Raw genomic sequence first — 21,657 nt, forward strand, 5'->3', positions numbered from 1 at the left:
TGCACCAGATTTTGCACTCTCCAGTTTTCAAACCCAATGTGTCTAACAGTGGAATAGGTTCCCATAGAGGAGGGACAGTTTAGGGTCCGCTCTTCTCTGTCATCAGCTAGGAGCTGCTCTATCTTCAGGCCCCTTGTTGCCATCCAGCCACCTCCTCTGTTGAGTGCTATCTGCATGATCAGTGCTGCAGGAATTCTCTGCAACTCCTTATAAGTGCTGCTGTGCCAGGCTGGCCATGTTGCAGTGACTCTGATACCACCTTGTCAGAACTTTTCTGTTAAATATACATTACTGCAACATCTGGTCTCCGTGTGCCTACATTCCTTTATGAGCACCCCACTCTGGGCCCCGCTCACAAACAAGCAGTTAAAAGAAAAAATGTTGGAAGAATGTGACAAGCATTTGTCCATCCTTCACAAATTCTGGTCATATTATTCTAAGTGCAGTGATTTCCTAAGCTCGTTAGCTCCATATAATGACTGCAATGCAGTATTTTGCATGATTGAGGTATTTAAAAAAATAAAAATGAAACCTCAAAGTTAACAGCAAAAGTAATACCTGCTAATCACTCAGGCCCGGTGAGGTAAGCCTTGGCTGGGCTATCGCTTCCTATTTCTGCAGTATACATTGGGTCTGGATGGACCTTTCCTCAGCCTGCACCCTCACTAGTCAGTGGCATCTAACTCACCAGACCTTGACAGCCTGAGTGAGGACCCTTAAGCATTTATCATGGGTCACAGAAAAAGTATTGAAGTTGTTCTGTCAGGCAGAGCTCCCCCCTTCCAATGACAGCAGCTTTCCAGACCTCCATTCTCTAATGTAAACAGGGAAGCAGAATGAGTAAAACCCCTGATAGAACAGCTATGAACTTTGGAGATAATTTGCTCAGCAGTGCCTACAGTTACAGTGGCCAGTGAAAGCTTAATTCAAGATGAATTTACTGCCTAAGAATATGTAACTACCTCAATATTCAAAGCCTGACAACAGGCTGTCTTTATCTCCAGTTTGGAGTTACGAATGTGAGTAATTATTGACTGTGCAATTGTAAATTTGGTTACAGAAGTCAAGATCTGGATAATCTCATTGACGTATCAAGCTCTAGAGTTGTGAAAAGCAAGGGGTAAGCTACGGCTACAAATGAATTCACTTGCTAAGTGTTATTTTACCTGTCCAAAACTCATTGGGTTGATTTACAAAAACTGGAGAGTGCAAAATCTGGTGCAGGTCTGCATAGAAACCAATCATCTTCCAGTTTTTTGGGGCAAAGCTTAATTGAACAAGATGAAGTTAGAAGATGATTGGCTACCATACACAGCTGCACCAGATTTTGCACTTTCCAGTTTTAATAAATCAACCCCATTGTGACTAATTCTTACTGGCTGGCCTCTAGTGATTGGTGAGATTTTTGTGTTGTCACAAAATTCTCTTTTGCAGCTGGGCATTGGTGAAGGTGTCACTAGGGGGGCAGCTGTCTGATTGGATAATGCCAATTCTCTGCAACTCCTTGTAAGTGCTGCTGTGCCAGGCTGACCATGTTGCAGTGACTCCGATACCACCTTGTCAGAACTTTTCTGTTAAATATACATTATCGCAATATCTGGTCTCCATGTGCCTTCACTCCTCTATGAGCACCCCACTCTGGGCCCCGCTCACAAACAAGCAGTTAAAAGAAAAAATGTTGGACAAACGTGACAAGCATTTGTCCATCCTTCACAAATTATGGTCATATTATTCAAAGTGCAGTGATTTCCTAAGCTCGCCAGCTCCATATAATGGCTGTAATGCAGTATTTTGTATGATTGAGGTATTTTAGAAAAAAAATGAAACCTCAAAGTTAACAGCAAAAGTAATACCTGCTAAACACTCAGGCAAGTGAGGTAAGCCATGGCTGGGCTATCGCTACCTATTTCTGCAGTATGCTTTGGGTCTGGATGGACCTTTCCTCACTAGTCAGTGGCATCCAACTCACTGAACCTTGACAGCCTGAGTGAGGACCCTTAAGCATTTATCATGGGTCACAGAAAAGGTATTGAAGTTGTTCTGTCAGGCAGCGCTCCCCCCTTCAGCTTTCCAGACCTCCAATCTCTAATGTAAACAGGGAAGCAGAGTGAGTTAAACCCCTGATAGAACAGCTATGAACTTTGGAGATAATTTGTTCAGCAGTGCCTACAGTTACAGTGGTCAGTGAAAGCTTAATTTAAAACTCATTTACAGTACTGCCTAAGAATATGTAACTACCTCAGTGTTCAAAGCCTGACAACAGGCTGTCTTTATCTCCAGCTTGGAGTTATGAATGTGAGTAATTATTGACTGTGCAATTGTAAATTTGGTTACAGAAGTCAAGATCTGGATAATCTCATTGATGTTTCTAGTTCTAGAGTTGTGAAAAGCAAGGGGTAAGCTACGGCTAGAAATTATGTCACTAATTATGTCAAGCTGTTTGGCTACCATACACAGCTGCACCAGATTTTGCACTCTCCAGTTTTCAAACCCAATGTGTCTAACAGTGGAATAGGTTCCCATAGAGGATGTACAGTTTAGGGTCCGCTCTTCTCTGTCATCAGCTAGGAGCTGCTCTATCTTCAGGCTCCTTGTTGCCATCCAGCCACCTCCTCTGTTGAGTGCTATCTGCATGATCAGTGCTGCAGGAATTCTCTGCAACTCCTTATAAGTGCTGCTGTGCCAGGCTGGCCATGTTGCAGTGACTCTGATACCACCTTGTCAGAACTTTTCTGTTAAATATACATTACCGCAACATCTGGTCTCCGTGTGCCTACATTCCTTTATGAGCACCCCACTCTGGGCCCCGCTCACAAACAAGCAGTTAAAAGAAAAAATGTTGGAAGAATGTGACAAGCATTTGTCCATCCTTCACAAATTCTGGTTATATTATTCTAAGTGCAGTGATTTCCTAAGCTCGTTAGCTCCATATAATGACTGCAATGCAGTATTTTGCATGATTGAGGTATTTAAAAAAATAAAAATGAAACCTCAAAGTTAACAGCAAAAGTAATACCTGCTAATCACTCAGGCTGGGTGAGGTAAGCCTTGGCTGGGCTATCGCTTCCTATTTCTGCAGTATACATTGGGTCTGGATGGACCTTTCCTCAGCCTGCACCCTCACTAGTCAGTGGCATCTAACTCACCAGACCTTGACAGCCTGAGTGAGGACCCTTAAGCATTTATCATGGGTCACAGAAAAAGTATTGAAGTTGTTCTGTCAGGCAGAGCTCCCCCCTTCCAATGACAGCAGCTTTCCAGACCTCCATTCTCTAATGTAAACAGGGAAGCAGAATGAGTTAAACCCCTGATAGAACAGCTATGAACTTTGGAGATAATTTGCTCAGCAGTGCCTACAGTTACAGTGGTCAGTGAAAGCTTAATTCAAGATGAATTTACTGCCTAAGAATATGTAACTACCTCATTATTCAAAGCCTGACAACAGGCTGTCTTTATCTCCAGTTTGGAGTTATGAATGTGAGTAATTATTGACTGTGCAATTGTAAATTTGGTTACAGAAGTCAAGATCTGGATAATCTCATTGACGTATCAAGCTCTAGAGTTGTGAAAAGCAAGGGGTAAGCTACGGCTACAAATGAATTCACTTGCTAAGTGTTATTTTACCTGTCCCAAACTCATTGAGTTGATTTACAAAAACTGGAGAGTGCAAAATCTGGTGCAGGTCTGCATAGAAACCAATCATCTTCCAGTTTTTTGGGGCAAAGCTTAATTGAACAAGATGAAGTTAGAAGATGATTGGCTACCATACACAGCTGCACCAGATTTTGCACTTTCCCGTTTTAATAAATCAACCCCATTGTGACTAATTCTTACTGGCTGGCCTCTAGTAATTGGTGAGATTTTTGTGTTGTCACAATATTCTCTTTTGCAGCTGGGCATTGGCTGTACACATCCAAGCCAAGGTCCAATATAGATGGTTACACTCCAACTTTTGGTAACATTATACACAGTAAAACACATTCACGTTTTATTGTCAATGTAAAGCACATCTGGTTATGAATGTGAAAAATAATTGACAACTGCATTTTTACATTTACAACTGTATTTTTGGTTACAGAAGTCAAGATCTGGATAATCTCATTGAAGTATCAAACCCTAAAGTTGTAAGCAGCAGGGGGTAAGCTATGAAATCATGCAACATTTCATTAGTGTTACATATGGTGTTCCAACATACTGTTTGAATTATTCTGTTAGTATAATACAGGCTAGTAGAACTTAGAATAAAAAGCCTTCAACTGAACTCTTTATAAAAAAATTATGAAGTTGCTTATTTATCCACTCTAGAAGTAATTTTTCTGTGGTGCATCAGTGTCATTTATATATGTAATGTTTAGAACGTGAAGATCGAGTAGTAAAATGTTATAAATATGTTTGGCTGTTTTCTTATAAAATTTACAAAAGGGATTTTTTATATTTATGGAGTGTAAACAAACATTACCTCTGCTGAAGTCTATGTCGTGGCTATATTGCTGCTCTGTATTGTATAAATGTATATTTTTGTTTATGCTGGATAGTACAATTCTCTCTGTGGATAAAAGAGCTACAGCTTTACAGTATACATGGGGTTCTGTGAAGCAGTGATCCAGCCATGACATATACCTCAAAAGCTAAAAATGTAAACAATACAGTGTTTAACCAATAATTGTGTGTTGCAAATCCAATTTGCAATAACTACCGTGCCACAGAAATATCCTTAATAATGTCAATATGTGCTAAATCAATCAGTTCAACGCTGCTACCTTTAAAACAAAATAAATCCTCATATACCACAATCACATAGCCATGTGAGACAGCGCTGTGACCTAAATAATAAATGTAAAAAATTACCAAACAATCATTGGTATAAAAACCAAACTCCTAAAATAAAGTCCTTAATAGAAAGTCCCATATAACAACATCCGTATATTGTGCAAAGAAAATGATAGTCTAATTAACAGCAACAAATTCACAATCCCATGATTCCACTCTTCCTTTATCTCTGCAAGTGATACCCCTCACACCCATCTTCAGTCTCACTCAACGACTAATATTGCCTCTCAGCCTTTTGTAAAAAGTCGTAATGATGAAACGTGAAAAGGCTAGTCTGGGCGGTAACCAGGAAGTGATGTCAGACCCATCCGGGAAGTGATGTGCCAGGACTCTTGGATCGGAGGACCGGGTGAGATGCCGAGTGCTGTGCACAGAGGCAGGTATGAGGCGGCTAGTGGACACAATGATTTTTTGTATTTGAAAATTTTGTACATTTGATGGGCTAGTTTTTACTATTTTTGTGAGTATGTTTTTAATTGGGATGGAATAAATGTTTTCTTTTGATGCTACCACACTATCCAAGGCCTCTCTCTCTTTTATTATGAGCTGCTTGGGGACATTTTAAAGAAGAGATGATCTGGAGGAGCACAGGCGCAGTGTGAGGATGATGACAACTATTTTGAGTGCCTTTTGCCAATCATTTAAATGAGAGGCAATATTAGTCAGTGATTGAGACTGAAGATGAGTGTGAGAGGCTTCACTTGCGGTGATAAAAGAAGAGTGGAATCACGTGATCATGATTTTGTTGCTGGATTATAGTTTTCTTTGCACTGAAAAGGGGTGTTGTTATATGAGACTTTCCATTAAAGACTTTATTTTAGGAGTTTGATTTTCATAAAAATGATTGGTAATTTATGACATTTATTATTTAGGTTACAGCGCTGCCTCACATGGTTATATATATAATAATGTAATGTAAATAATACAGTATAATACAGTATTTTGCAAATTCCCTAGCAACTGACTTTTAGCATACTAGCACACAATATTTAAAACCAATAGATATTTTCCAATTTTTTAAAATGGAATATATGTAGGTGGTGCAAGTCTTTACTCTTAATATGAATTTAGGAACAATATTGAGACTAGTATTGTACAGTTTTAGGTATTCACAAAATCAATATGCAGATTTGTTATGCAAAGGTTTATTTGCATTTAATTAATGCTTTTAGTGGGGTTTTTTTCTGTTCTCTTTCTGTTTTTGAACTTATATTTGTTAAATAAGCTGTGTTTACTTGTCTCTTATTTGTTCATAAGTAGAAAGGGATAATAAAAAGGATATAAGGGATAATAAGATATATGACATGATATGACATGATAATATACTCTACAGAAACCCTGTGGGTGGGTGCTTTAACAAAGGGGAATAGTAGTCAACACTTTGGATTACCAAATATGGAAACCCTACAAAGGTTCCACAAGGAGTCCACGCCTGGCATCAGCAGAGTAATCGTGTGCTCTTTATTCAACCAAACAAAGGATTATTTTTTCTGCATAAGGCTGTTGAAGAAATGAACTATGTTTAGTGTGCTTACTCTAACTTGCTGAAAGTGGATTTCTGACTTTATGTTATGTATTACATATAGCATACAGGTATAATGAGAGTTTATTTAGCATTTATTAAAAAATTGAAGTGTGTAGGATAAATGGTCTAAAACCAATGGCTTATGAGCCACGAGTGTCTCTCAGCTGTCCCTGATGTTACTTGTTCATCGATAGTTGTCTGTTTGAATGTGTACAACATTATACAGTTCCTAGAAATATATAGAAAAGGCACATCTATGTGCAGTACACCAAGGATTTTAGTAACACAATTTGTTAAAAACACTTACAGGAGTGAAATGTTAAGCAGGCTCATCAAGTGAATCATACAGGCTCCTGATGCTGTTCTTCCAGAATGCATTGTAGAAGCTCCTCCATCAAAACAAGATGGGTTTGAAGAAGGATCTTCTGCACATGCTCCAAAATGCATCACTGCCCCCTTATTGACATCATTTGTGGTCTGTGCGTTCCACGTGTTCCACGTGCATTCCACAATGGTCCCGGAAGTGCCTTTTCTGCATATTTCTTGTTATCTGAGACGGCTTCTACTCCAAGTGCTACTCCAGCCCCGTTGTATACCTCTTCTGGATGGTGATTTAAAGAACAAGAGTGTACTGGTGATCTCTCAGGCAGAAGCTCCCCATTTTTCCATTATACAGTTCTTGTAAACTATGAAACAAGCACATTTTCCCCAAATATTTACATGATTAGCATCAATTTCAACACAGGACCACTGAAAGCTGCTTTGAGATCTAATGTAGTCTACTGCTACAGTGCTAAGGGAATATGGCCAAAAAGCTCATAAGACCAGTGGCTTGTTAATGCCATAGTTTCTATCAAATAAAACCAAGCTGCTATGAATTATATGTGCCCATGCTACTTTACATAAATGTTACATTTGTGTTTTGATTTATTGGCAGAACTCAAAATGTGGATAATCTGATTGATATCAAATCTACTGTAGATAAAGGAGTGAAAAGGTACATTGAATAATAATATTGTTAAACCGTATTACAGAAAAAAGAGTTACTGCTTAATTTCAGTCATGCACCAATATTAATTAACTGTTTTGTTGAGTTTGCCAGGCAAACTCCCTTGCATATTCAGGATTCTGTCAAAAACATTTTCCTTAAATAATTTTTTTATAGTATGTTCATGTAAATGTATTACTTTTTGCTGAATCTGCAATTTCTTGACCCTTTCATGATCAGCGATCATTGATGCATAAATGTCCATTCCAAATTTAGCAGCCCCCCCCCCCCCCACAGCAAAAAATGAAAAGTCATCAGCTATACATACTGTAGCTGCTGACTTTTAATATTAGGACACTTACCTGTCCTGGAATCCAGCGATGTTGGCACCCCAGCCGATGTTTCCATTGGCTCTCAGGTGCTGCCGCTGCCAATGCCTGTAAGAGAAACTGGCAGTGAAGCTTTTAGATAAGCGCTTTTGGGTGGAACTCTGCTTTAACTTGACATTCTGACTAATTTGCATACCTAAATAATTTCTATATTTTTTAAGGACATCACACCCTGCTCTGTTTTTTCTGCTATATTTATTTCTATCATAATTCTTTGACTTTTTATTATCCTTATTTTTTCTAATGCTGTAATGGCATTTAGCAATTGCAGCATTTAACAGGTGGCACTGCAGATACTTCTGCAGTGTTTATATGCAGGTTGAAGGTGATCATCATGTCACAGCGATGACTGCAGTAAACAATATTGTAAAGGTTGTGAAAGGAAACTGGTGCAATAGACTGGTCATGTTGCATTTCTCTTCTGTATCATCCATGCAGTGCAAATAATCCATACAAAAGCTGTGCTGTCTGTTTGTAGGTGTCCAATAATATGCAAATCTATCTCAACAATGATTAACAATAAGTGATTACATTGCAACTTGACTGATATGTAATTGTGACCTTTGCATAACAATACGTCCTGTTCTGTAGCAAATATGAACATGCCTAAAAGACATATCTGGACTATATGCGTGTATGTAGGTTTGCGAGCTATGTGTCTCACAGCAATCTTTGATGTTGCCTGTGGCAAGCTGTCAGTGTGTGCACAGTACTTGTCTGACATTTCATTTACAGGGTATATTAAAAACTGAGTGCTGTTGTTAGAGTAGATCAAAGCAAATGTATATACTGCGCCACAGGTGTTCCTGATAGATATGTGAATACTTATGGTGTCACCCTTACTGTTCTACACAATTCCTGTGTAATTTACACAGTACTACCAAATGATACACAACTTGAGTGCTAGGTGCTATAAAAGACCTTTGATCATAAATAATAATAAAATATCCACAAATAAAATGAGTCTTCAAAACTCAAGCTGTGACTGACTCTGTACAAAGTGCAGACAATAACGTGATCCCACGTGATTCTGACGCCAATTAAAGTTCATAGACTGTATTGACATCTTCGATTAAGGTGTGTAAACACTGAAAAGTTCAATAGTGTCAAAAGTCCATGTATATAAACTGATTTCAAACGTGCTCTTCACACTCCATACAGATGTGGTTTGCCTTGTGCTCATTCTCCATCCCCCTATGTGGTTATGACTCACCAGAATCCTAGATCCAGGGTTAGGTGGGTCTAGTAACACTTTTTAGGGGGTCTAGAAGACGAGTAGTGGTAAGGTCAATTCTTCACTTATCTTCCTCCACGTATCCTCATAAACAGTAGTAAACCAAAAATGGCAAGATCACAGTGCAACCCTCTTTTATTGTATATTATATGTCCACAAAAAACGTATAAATGTCCATTCACATTTGTATGTGCCTTAGCTGGCACCAGCAGGATCCAACAGTGTGCTGCTCTTTCTGTGTCACCTTTCACCCCACCAACAAGATGGCGGTTTGGCGTGCGTTCCGCCGCCTGAACCTCATGAACCATAAGTGATGTCAGAGTAGAGTAGCTCTCTGCCAGTTGCTATCTAATATGGCTCACATTGATAAGATTTGTGGTTTATAACCTTGCCACTGTTAACATGTGTACTTTAAAAAAGGCGAATAAAACCAAGCAAGTTTATAAATAATGTAGTGAAAAAAAGGGGGGAAACTATGATTTTACATGCAAGCATTAGACATCTAATTGGCTGCTTTGGGACATTGCATTTAAGGGGAAATTAATAAGGATTTGGGCAATTTGTTTTAATTTACTTAAAATAGTTTGTAATTTACCTAATATAGTTTATAATTTTTAAACTATATTTATTTTACAAATAAACATTTAAAGCAGATCCTAATCTAACTACTAATATCTCATAAATTTTAGTATGTCTATGTAATTTCAAAAGATGCTTAGAATCTATTTAAGTCTGCAGCTTTTGTTAAAAGCATACACAGGGTGATCTTGTCACTAAGGTCCTTGTTCAGATACTTCCTGTTATGCTCCCTGGTTGAAACTACAAGCGGCTGTGCTGACACACATTGTGCAGGCATTGTTCATCACTGTCACTATCACTAAACTGGTCCACAGCTATGATGTTCAGCCGATGTTGGAGCACATACGTGTACAGAGGAAATGGCTGAAAAATGCTGGAGGAGCAGCACCTAGATGCAAAAAAAGATTAAAAATGTGAAAACGATATCTTACGAATAAAGAAAAAACACAGAGATTTCTTACAATATGCAGTATTTTAGCAAACTAAATGTAATCTAGATAAGGTTTAAATTTCCTTTAAAACACAGGCATTGATTTACTAAAACTGGAGAGTGCAACATCTGGTGCAGCTGTGCATGGTAGCCAATCAGCTTCTAAGTTCAGCTTGTTCAATTAAGCTTTAACAAAAAATCTGGAAGCTGATTGGTTACTTTGCATAACTGCACCAGATTTTGCATGCTCCAGTTTTAGTAAATCAACTCCATTGTGAACCCATGGCACAAGATTCACAGAGCCTTATGGCTTTTATAAAAGGAGAAGAAAAAATATCACCACAACAAGAAACCACTTAAAATTATATTAAAGGCAAATAAAAAAAAATAACAAACATGTCATACTCATCTGCTCTATGCAGTGGTTTTGCACAGAGCAGTCCCGGCGCTCCTGGCCCCTACCTCCTGTCAAGTGCCCCCAGATCAAGCAGCTTGCAATGGAGGCATGCAAGCAGGCATGCTCCCAAGCTGCTGCTTTGCATGTCTACTCAAACATGGAGCCGTGCCTTGGCCCTGCCTCCTCTTTCTCCTCATTGGCTGGCTGGCTGTGATTGACATCAGCAGGAGCCAATGGCCCCCACGGCTGTCCCAGCCAGTGAGGAGGGAGAGTCCCGAAGAACCGATGCTCTCATGCAGATCGCTGGAGCAAGATGGGGCTCAGGTAAGTATTAGGGGTTATATAAAACCACAAATTATCCACTTTAACTGTAGTAGAAATTCATAAAAAAACAGCCAACAAGCATTTGTTGATTGCAAATCAAACGCAGCGCTAATCTAATGTTACATATGCCATTATATGTTATGGTATATGAAACATCAGATTAGTGCTGCATATTAATACTTTATGTATTAGGGGTTGCTGAGATTACTGCTGCACATAGAAGGTTTTTTATCTTTATGCAAAGAATTCATGGAGGTAAAAAACCTTCAGCCTTTAGAGCCACTTTGTGTATCACTTATCTGACTCATTTAGTTCTGTGCAAAACGTGAGCTTGAGCTATTGAGCTCTGTAAAGAATATTTTTTTTTTTACAAAGAACAGCTATGAATAGATAGATTTGCATGTCTAAAAGCATATCACTTCACCTGCTGGCTTGAAATGAACATTAGATAATCACATATCAGCTATATTCTCTTCACCTGATTAAAAAAAAATATTATGTTTATTTTTATCTTCAATTTGGTCCTGATCATATAACACGTGGAAAATATATACATAAACTTAATGCATTCCCTTTAAAAAATGTGCTTTCTTTATTGAATAAGGCTTTTAGTAACACTATTCTGTGTTGATGTACATTACATTGTAAGTTTGCATTTTGATTTTTTAGCAGAGCTCAAAATATGGACAATCTGATAGACATCAAACCCACTGCAAACAAGGGTGTGAAAAGGTATACTAAATGATGAAATTCTTGAACCTATAGTACAGAAAGGAGATGCATAATAAAACAAAGATTCAAGGCTTATTGGTTCACTATTGGCTTCTATTTATTTGTGCAGTCCTATTTAGAAAAAAGCTGAACAATGGACAGTTTGTAAAAAATGTCAGATTTTTACCTGTTCACACATGTCCAGAAAAGGGCAACGACTGCCTCTAAAAAATATGGCTGCAAGTCGGCTTTGGAACTGTGCATGTGCAGTTCCAAAGCTGGCTGAACAGTACTCGGGCGAGCTTGGGGTGTACAGTGTGCACCTGCACTGTGTGGCGGGCCTGGGAGGGTGCGTGCTTTTGCTGGGTGAGCCTGCACATAACGTCATGGCGCACATCAGGGTGTGTATAAAAGCCACGCCCAATGTGCTTTTCCTGGCAGCCAACATTCCATCGCAAGGAGGCGGGGCAAAATTTGTCCGTTCCATACTGGAAAGACACAGTTTTGATCCATATATAGCTGGCTTTAGACACATGTGGGTACATTTTACTTTTCTCAATTTTTTGGTAGTTTTGGTAGATGTTTGAGAGGTAATTCATCTTATGTTTTATATATATATATAATCACTATATACATTGTTATATATATATATATAGTAGTCTACTCCAAACAGTGGATGTGGGGGATGCATACTTTTAGAGCCCTTGCACACTGGGGCGGGGGGCGGCGTCGGCGGTAAAACGCCGCTATTATTAGCAGCGTTTTACCGTCGGTATGCGGCCGCTAGCGGGGCGGTTTTACCCCCCGCTAGCGGCCGAGAAAGGGTTAAATACCACCGCAAAGCGCCTCTGCAGAGGCGCATTGCCGGCGGTATAGCCGCGCCGTCCCATTGATTTCAATGGGCAGGAGTGGTAAAGGAGCGGTATACACACCGCTCCTTCACCGCTCCGAAGATGCTGCTGGCAGGACTTTTTTTACCGTCCTGCCAGCGCATCGCTCCAGTGTGCAAGCCCTCGGGGCTTTCACACTGGGATGACAGCAGCGGCACTTTCGGGGCGGTTTGCAGGCGCTATTATTAGCGCAATAGCGCCTGCAAACCGCCCCAGTGTGCAAGGGCTCTTATTTTTTTAGTTTTTTCCCCGGTGATCTGGCCAGTAATACACTTTATGAACTAGGGTGTCTACATGCTGGATGAAGGAGCAACAGAGACACCTTTGGATAGCAGCATTGTCAACCTGGGGGATGGGACTGTTAGTTGTTAGTTGTACCAGCAGATTTAGATCCACAAAACAAATTGAAGCAAAACCCTAGCTAAAGCCTCATACACATGGGCCGAAAATCTGCCAAATTCCTGCTAAACCGACCGACTTTCGGCCTGTGTGTAAAGCTGTGTGTTCTACAGAAGCCAATCTCACAACTTCAGCTTCTCTCAAATGGGCATGCTGGAAAACCAGTTTCCGACCTGCATCTGATCAGCGCTGCCGGCCAATATCTGCCAGCGCTGATCAGTGTGTTCTGGATGGGGAGGGGGCAATCTCTCTGTCAGAACATAAAGGCACAATGGGGGAGATTGCTGCACTAACATCGCTTGTGTTAATTCAAGATTGCTCCGTTTTTTTTAAGCTCAGTCCACTTGGTTGAATGAAAAATAACTTCTAATGTGTTCCAGGCTTAACACTGTATAAGCATTTACAGTAAACAGTTTTATTTTTCCTTTTGTGATAAGGGTTTACATAAAAAGAGAGTGTGCAGAGCTGCATAGAAACCAATCAGCTTCAAGTTTTTTTTTTTGTCAAAGCTTAAGTGAACAAGCTGAAGTTAGAGGCTGATTGCCTACCATGCACATTTGCACCAGACTTTGCACTTTCCAATTTTAGTAAATCAACCCCCTCGTTCTGTTCAAAAAAAAAAGGACTTAGTGGAAGGTTCAAATAGGTGAAAATAAAGCTTAAAAAAGAAAACTAATGCAGAAACCACATCTAAGAAATGATGAGCTATAATATAATAAATGTTTGCTTTTGGGGTTAATACCACTTTAAGTGTAAATCATTATTAATAGATCTGAAAAAAATATATATTAATATTTAAACATCTATATCAATTAATTATGCTTTCTCTTGCTCTCTCTGTCTTTTTAATTACATCAATATTTTCTCTTTCACTTTATTAACATCAATTAATTTTCCTTTTTAACACTCATCTTTTTTTAAGCGATCAACTGGATGACCTTATTGAAATTTCAGACACTGCAAAGAATACTCGTAAAAGGTGGAACAAAATATATATATTTCTTTTACATTTATTATGCTAAGAAATAATACAATAAGATTAAGATAGAAATATATGGCAATAGAAATTTGAGCTTGTAAGTGAAGGTGGGAGAATGTATTGATCCATTGTAAAAACAAGTATGGTAACAGAAGTATAAAGAATTTTGACAATACATTTAAGCAGAATCTGCAGAAAAGAAAAGATTCTTATAGTAAATGTCATAAATATGAGCAATACAAACTTTAAAACCATGAAACATTATAAAATCACAGGTTACCTCATGTCAATCCAATCAGTACATTAAAAAGTATAGACATGTAGATTAAAATTCAAATCATGGCAGTCCATGTAATAGTTGAGCTTTGGACCCAACTCTCCCACCTCCAACTCCACCTATTGCTCATTTATTGTAATGGATGGCATAATGGTCCAAGAGAGAGAGAGAGAGTCTGAAGGGAACCAGCTTTTGCCGTGTTCTCTCTTTTTATTTGGGGAAAAACTTTTATTCCTCTTTAAGACACTGAATGTCCTGCACCAAAAACTACCATCACTGACTTCTAGTACCAAAAACCAGTCTACTAGGTACGCAGTATGCACAATATACCATTGAAGCCTTTCACATAGCAAATATTTTTATACAATATTAAACAACGTACATATACATTTGGTTATTCTTTTAAAGATAATTTCACTAAGGTTTTAATAATCTGATACTTTCCGTCATTTCCACCATTCCATTTAGTACATTCTTCTCTCGGTATTTGCAGTACAGTATTGTACACAGTAAACACAAATTCATATCTTATCTCATAGAAGTATATATATATATATATATTCTAGGGAAGATCAACTCAGCGACTTCATTGACATAAAAAAACCTGCAGCGAAGTCCAGGTACGGTAATTATCTTGCTTAACATATTAATAATCATAAAAACTACTACTACTACTGGCACTGCTACTACTGCTACTATTACCTCTTATTCAACTACTGCTACTTCAATATTACTACTGCTGCTATAGTACAACTACTTTAATATAGAGATTTTTGCTTGGAAAATATTCAGCTGAACTAGGAATGGGAAGGAGGAAGGAAACTTTTTTTCAATGGAATCTGCCAAATTTAGCAATCCCAGTGTTGGCGTCAAATAATTATTATAGCTGAAATATGTGGAAATTACTATAGGTACACAGATGAACAGACATCTACAGTATGTGAGAAGCCAGTCTTATAATCCATGCACCCTTGCACAGTAGCCTCACCCCCCACTACAGCTATTATGTACCCCTAAAATGAAAACATAACAAGGGTAGTGGAGAGAAGGAGGATGTCAACACTATGTGCAGGCAGAGAATTGGACTGTGTGTTAAACATACAGAAAGAGAAAGCTATGTAGGTCTGACTCATTAGGGGACCTTTTTTTCCCGAGGCTTGTTTTAACAAAAGTGAGATATATATCACTTATTATTATCATGCACCCTGATTTTATTTTTAGCTTTTTCCCTGAGACATTAATCGTGTTTTAGGGACTAAAAGGTGGGGTAAAGTCTTTGGGACGTAAAGAATACCAAACTGCATTAAAAGAACTAAAGGCAAAACCTTTGTTTTTCATTTTGAATAAAGCAAGGGAGGATTATAGTTTTTTTTTTGCCATTTGTGTCCCATAGGGGAGCATGCCATGCACTTCTTGTCCCATAGCCTAAACAGGAAGTGAGAGGAAATCCCCCAAAGTGAAGGAATCCCTGGTTGTCACCAGAGCCACCACAACTAGTGTCCCCAATAGAAGATTTCTTCAATCTTGAGGACATCCCAAAATTTGGGTAAACATGACAAATAGAGAGAGTGAATCTCTCTAATGGGGCAAAGACAGAAAAGAAAACCTTTTTTAATCCCGCTCTACTCTTTCCACAACTAAAAAAATATTTGTCATTAGTTATATACTTTAGGGTATAAAAAGGGATAAAACGGATGTCAGTTCTTCTTTTGCCATCTGTCCCTCTTTATAACATTAAAGATATTTTTTTTGTATTTTGTAAATATATTCGGTGGTTGTCAGACTACTTTTATGGTATACTTGGCTTCTTGGCAGTGCATAGGTCACAGCTTAGTATACTGTACATTATAACCCAATACCTATCCAGAAATGTAATCTACTACACCAATTTTTCTCCCTTGTACTAGCCAATCAACCACCTCAACCAATCCATACAATCACCTCAGGGTGAAGCCTGGAGGCACAGTATTATTAGACAGCATAAATGTCAGTTTGCTGATGTTTGCTAACCATGCATATGCTTCTCTCAATTTCCCCCTAATATTTCACCCTAAAAGAAACTTGTACTGAGAAAAATTCTAGGTGCCAGATTTTCATATTTTTCTGAGGCACTGACCACAAACAGATTGGCAGATTGGTAGCTCTGAGTTTGGTGACTCAGAAAATACTGAACAAGAGTCAGCCAGGAAACTAATATTTTTTAAAGGAGTTCAGCAGTGGCAACCCCATATTTCTTGATATGAGTCCTTTAAATGGCTGTAATAATCTGTGCATTTCATTTTTCTAATATTCTTGTGTTAGATTCAGTGCTTTATTTAACAATACTACATATATTTTTCAGGACTCAAAATTTTGACAATCTAATTGAAATTAAAAATACTAACACTGCTAGTACAAATAAGGGGTAAGTACAACATATGAATTATTAGATTTATTTGATAATTACTTTAGATAAACTCTGATTTGGGTGGATGTTGATAGTTTCTTTATACCTCGGAGATAGAAGAATCTAAAAAAAAAACTTGTGGGTAAATCAGTCAAATTTCCACAGTGGAAAACCACTTTTGGTGTGGGTGGCTCTTTAACTCTCATGGGATGAGGCTCTAAAGGTTTACTGGGCTGCCAAAACTTTATTCTCTCAAAAACCCAATTAGGTTGAGTTAGGTTTTCCAGTTCTGTTTTCAATTTATCCTTAGTCCAATTGGCTGCTTAAAACAATGGCAGATTCATTGATTGTAGTTTGTTAAAATGCTGTTTATTAGAGTTTATAACATTTTATTATTAAAAAAATGTGTGCTATACTGCGGTTGGTGTGTTAAGTTACAAACTGACTGTAAAATCTTGGTTTAAATTTTCCTAAAACCATGAGAACCTAAACTATCCATTGAATTAATATACAATCCTGCAGCCCCTTGCTTTACAGGTGATGGTAGAGCTAAAGGGTATTGTATATTCAGATTGCAACGTGTGTAGTGTGTTCTAGTTTTTGGCTTCTTGTGGTACATTTAGTTAATCCACTTTGTCTTAAAGTGGTTGTAACCCTAAAAAACAAAAAAAAAAAAAAAAAAAGATCCTGAACTTTCGCTCACCGTACATTTACTGTGTGATCTGACACTTCCGAGTCGGGGATGCATGCGCGCACCACCGGCGGCCCACTCCCACTGATTCTACACAGCGGGAGCTGATCGGCAGGTACGGTGGACTTGAAGTCTGCCAGCACCCGCTGATGCTTCGGTAGGCAGGCAGAACGGCAGTCTGCCTACGTAAACAAGGCAGATCGTCGTTCTGTGAGTATAGAAGGCATGAATCCTGTGTTCTTGTAAAGCAAGAACACCGATCCATGCCTTCCACTAGTAAAAGCACCTCCCCCCACTACACTGAATCACAGGCTAGGCACACAGTTAAACCTTTTGCTTGCCCCTGATGTTAACCCCTTCTCAGCTGGTGTCATTAGTACAGTGACAGTGCATATTTTTTAGCATTGATTAATGTATTAGTGTCACTGGTCCCCAAAAAGTGATTCCACAAAATACCTTATCTACAGCACTGCTGGGTGCTAACTTACCCTCTCACTGCTCTCCTCCTCTCGCTCAGCCCCTACCACTGTAGTGCTAAGACTGGAGAAGGTGAGCGCCGGCAGGTCATGTGAGTGCCCAGCTGCACTCTAAAATAAGATATTTTGCGGAATAATTAAAAAAAAACACAGATACTGCACATTATATCTTCCTGTAAGAGAGGATTACAGGTTTTCTCAGTAGTGACTTTACAACCACTTTAAGGGATTCAATTTATTTCAATGGGCTGCCAATGCATCAGAACAGGCAAAACGAAGCACATGTAGAATTTTTAGTAAAATAGTGCATCACCACGCATGAAATGAGCAGCACTACAATGCACTAATGCGTTATGGTGTGTTAACATGTCTTGCGGTAATGTGCATATTTCCATGGTTGGGAATGGGCCCATAAGGTTTCCATTGCCCTTAAACCTAAATTAACTCCTAAATCTTTACTATCAGTCTAACTGTCTAACTCATAAGTCTAACTTTTAACCTGATTCTAACCTCTAAATGTGACCCAAATCTAAACCTAACTATCATGGTATTCATTATATCCATTATATATATTCATTATATCCATTATATTCAAAGCTGGTTACCATCACTGGATCGTGTATACAAAGAAACATACTGTAGTTTCCAAGGTAGTACCCCACTAGGATCAAATACTTTATGCCAATCATTTCCTTGTTTTACTGATCCTATACGGGCTCAGTTTATTGTTACAATGTGTAAAGAAAGCTTATACTACTGAAGATACTTATTTTTGTATTCTGTTATTAGTCTAGGTTTATGGTATACTAAGGCACCGCTGAGAGTCTATCTTGGCTTTTTGGCAATGAATGTCTATGGTTTGCATTTTACCCTATATTTACTTAGAAATCCCACTCACTACTCTAACATCCACAGACCACAGCTTCAGCCAGCCCATACAGCCACCCCACTGTAAGGAGTGGCATGGGGATATTAGGAAGACTAACTGGCATTTAGATAACTTTAATGCTGCCAACTAAGTGTATGTTCTTCTAACTACCGTTTCATGAAAAACCTTTACTGAGAGAATATGGAGACTGCTTTTGTGTCCTGTTCTAAAAATGCTTGCTGCCTGAAAAGTATGCAGATTGGGAGTTATAATCTCCATAATTGTTTCAGATCAGTGACTAAGAAAGTACTGAATCAAGAGCCAGCCAGGAAACTAATATAGTTAGAAGGAGGTCAGCAGTGACTGCCTCTGTATTGTGTGTTTTGCTTTGTTTAAACATGAATGTGCAAGTGTGAGTGTTCTATTAAACAATAATGCATGTATATTTTTCAGGCCACAAAATCTTGACAACCTTATTGAAATTAAAAATACTAACACTATCAGTACAAATAAAGGGTAAGTAAACTGTATAAATAATAGATTTATATGACATAAGCACAGAAGATTAGTAGTCGGAGGGGTAAGGGTTCATTTAAACCAAGGCGGTCCACTGTGGTATGTCCAAAGCACGGGCATTTATGTGCATTTATATCATGCACTAATATGCATTGTGCTAAGGTAGCCAATTCAAATCTGGGCGGCACCCTACAATGCAACAGAAATCATGTTGTGTTAATGCATGTGTGTTGCGCTCTGTGGGTTAATTCATTGTAAATGGCACCCAACGTACCTTTAAAATACAGGGGTGCTGCAATGCATCGTAGTGCAGCGCAACCCATAGTGTCCTGCATGATAAGCTGCAAAACATTGCAAACGGCAAATGTTTTTTCATAGAGGTATATTATGGTCCCTTTATTTTGAATAGGCTGCCCAACACAGTATGCCGCAACAAGCGTTAACATGTAAAAACATGTAAAAATGTGCTGCAGTGCATCTCATTGTGGTGTGAAGGGGCCCTTACAGTGGTATCTCTGCATCCCAAGATTCTCACTACCACCATTACAAGAGCATGAATGGGAGATGTATTCAGCTGTTTCATCCATAATGTAAAATAAATATAGAGATAGCAGGAAAACCTATATGATGGCCTCAGGAGATGGCGCAGAGATCTCACTGGTGGAGCCTATAAGAAAGATTAAAAAAAACTTGTGGGTCATTCCACTTGTCACCACATATACATTGCAAGACCACTTTTTATGGTGTTGCCCTTTTATTTGAATTATGGGTGTGACTTAGTACGTGATCTGACTCATCCGAGTCTGGGGTGCGTGTGCGCACCACCAGCGGCCCACTCCCGCTGTGAATCTACACAGCGGGAGTTGATCGGCAGGTACGGCGGACTTGATATCCACCGGCACCCGCCAATGCTTCGGTAAACAGACAGAATGGCAGTCTGCCTACGTAAACAAAGCAGATTGCCGTTCTGTGAGTACAGAAGGCATGGATCCTGTGTTCTTGTAAAGCAAGGACACAGATCCATGCCTTCCACTAGTAAAAGCACCTCCCCACTACACTGAATCACAGACTAGGCACACAGTTAACCTTTTGATCGCCCCTGATGTTAACCCCTTCTCAGCTAGTGTCATTAGTACAGTGACACTGCATATTTGTTAGCACTGATCACTGTTTTAGTGTCACTGATCCCTAAAAAGTGATTCCACAAAATACCTTATTTACAGCACTGCTGGGTGCTCACGTGACCTCCCGCTGCTCCCCTCCTCTTGCTCAGCCCCTACCACTGCAGTGCTAAGATTGGAGAAGGAGAGTGCCGGCAGGTCATGTGAGTGCCCAGTGGCGCTGTAAAATAAAGTATTTTTCAGAATTTTTTTTTTTTTTAAAACACAGATGCTGCACATTATATCTTCCTGCAAGAAAGGATTACAGGATTTCTCAGTAGTGACTTTACCACCGCTTTAAGGGATTCCTTTTATTCCAATGGGCTGCCAATGCATCAGAACAGGCAAAACGAAGCATGTGTAGAATTTTTAGAAAAATAGTGCTCCACGACGCATGAAATGAGCAGCACCATATTGCACTAATGCGCTATGGTGTGTTAACATGTGTTACGGTAATGTGCATATTTCCATGGTTGGGAATGGGCCCATAAGGTCACCATTGCCCTTAAACCTAAATTAACCCCTAAACCTTTACTATTAGTCTAACTGTCTGACTCATAAGTCTAACTTTTAACCTGATTCTAACCTCTAAATGTGTCCCAAATCTAAACCTAACTATCATGGTAATATTCATTATATCCATTATATTCAAAGCTGATTACCATCACTGGATCGTGTATACAAAGAAACATACTGTAGTTTCCAAGGTAGTACCCCACTAGGATCAAATACTTTATGCCAATCATTTCCTTGTTTTACTGATCCTATACGGGCTCAGTTTATTGTTACAATGTGTAAAGAAAGCTTATACTACTGAAGATACTTATTTTTGTATTCTGTTATTAATCTAGGTTTATGGTATACTAAGGCACAGCTGAGAGTCTATCTTGGCTTTTGGCAATGAATGTCTATGGTTTGCATTTTACCCTATATTTACTTAGAAATCCCACTCCCTACTCTAACATCCATAGACCACAGCTTCAGCCAGCCCATACAGCCACCCCACTGTGAGGAGTGGCATGGGGATATTAGGAAGACTAACTGGCATTTAGATAATTTTGCTGCTGCCAACTAAGTGTATGTTCTTCTAACTACTGTTTCACAAAAAAACTTTTCTGAGAGAATATGGAGACTGCTTTTGTGTCCTGTTCTAAAAATGCTTGCTGCCTGAAAAGTATGCAGATTGGGAGTTATAAATTCATTCCAGCTTTATAATCTCCATAATTGTTGCAGATCAGTGACTAAGAAAGTACTGATTCCAGAGCCAGCCAGGAAACTAATATAGTTAGAAGGAGGTCAACAGTGACTGCCTCTGTATTGCTCTCAGTAGAGGTGTCCTTTAAATGATTATAACAATTTGTGTGTTTTGCTTTGTTTAAACATGAATGTGCAAGTGTGAGTGTTCTATTAAACAATAATGCATGTATATTTTTCAGGCCACAAAACCTTGACAACCTTATTGACATTAAAAATACTAACACTATCAGTACAAATAAAGGGTAAGTAAACTGTATAAGTAATAGATTTATAAGATATAATCACAGAAGATTAGTGGTGTGAAGGGGCCCTTACAGTGGTATCTCTGCATCCCACGATTCTCACTACCAC

The 21,657-nt window shown here is 38.8% G+C and overlaps 1 protein-coding gene across 50 annotated transcripts in view; it reads left to right on the plus strand.

Moving 5' to 3' along the window:
- The window catches only part of SCEL (sciellin), a 120,089-nt gene that overhangs the window by 79,816 nt on the left and 18,616 nt on the right, over window positions 1-21,657 (plus strand). For 10 of the 50 annotated variants that reach the window (XM_073614296.1, XM_073614299.1, XM_073614310.1 and 7 more), the window contains 11 exons: window positions 1,061-1,120; window positions 2,337-2,396; window positions 3,519-3,578; window positions 4,079-4,138; window positions 7,293-7,352; window positions 11,366-11,428; window positions 13,619-13,675; window positions 14,519-14,572; window positions 16,294-16,356; window positions 18,827-18,889; window positions 21,486-21,548. In XM_073614296.1, coding sequence (XP_073470397.1) covers window positions 1,061-1,120; window positions 2,337-2,396; window positions 3,519-3,578; window positions 4,079-4,138; window positions 7,293-7,352; window positions 11,366-11,428; window positions 13,619-13,675; window positions 14,519-14,572; window positions 16,294-16,356; window positions 18,827-18,889; window positions 21,486-21,548 — 663 coding nt within the window. The remainder of the gene's footprint in view (window positions 1-1,060; window positions 1,121-2,336; window positions 2,397-3,518; window positions 3,579-4,078; window positions 4,139-7,292; window positions 7,353-11,365; window positions 11,429-13,618; window positions 13,676-14,518; window positions 14,573-16,293; window positions 16,357-18,826; window positions 18,890-21,485; window positions 21,549-21,657) is intronic. The other 40 variants (XM_073614302.1, XM_073614316.1, XM_073614324.1 and 37 more) reach the window with 24 other exon arrangements.

Source organism: Aquarana catesbeiana, linkage group LG02 (genome assembly GCF_042186555.1).
Source record: "Aquarana catesbeiana isolate 2022-GZ linkage group LG02, ASM4218655v1, whole genome shotgun sequence".
NCBI classification, from domain to species: domain Eukaryota; kingdom Metazoa; phylum Chordata; class Amphibia; order Anura; family Ranidae; genus Aquarana; species Aquarana catesbeiana.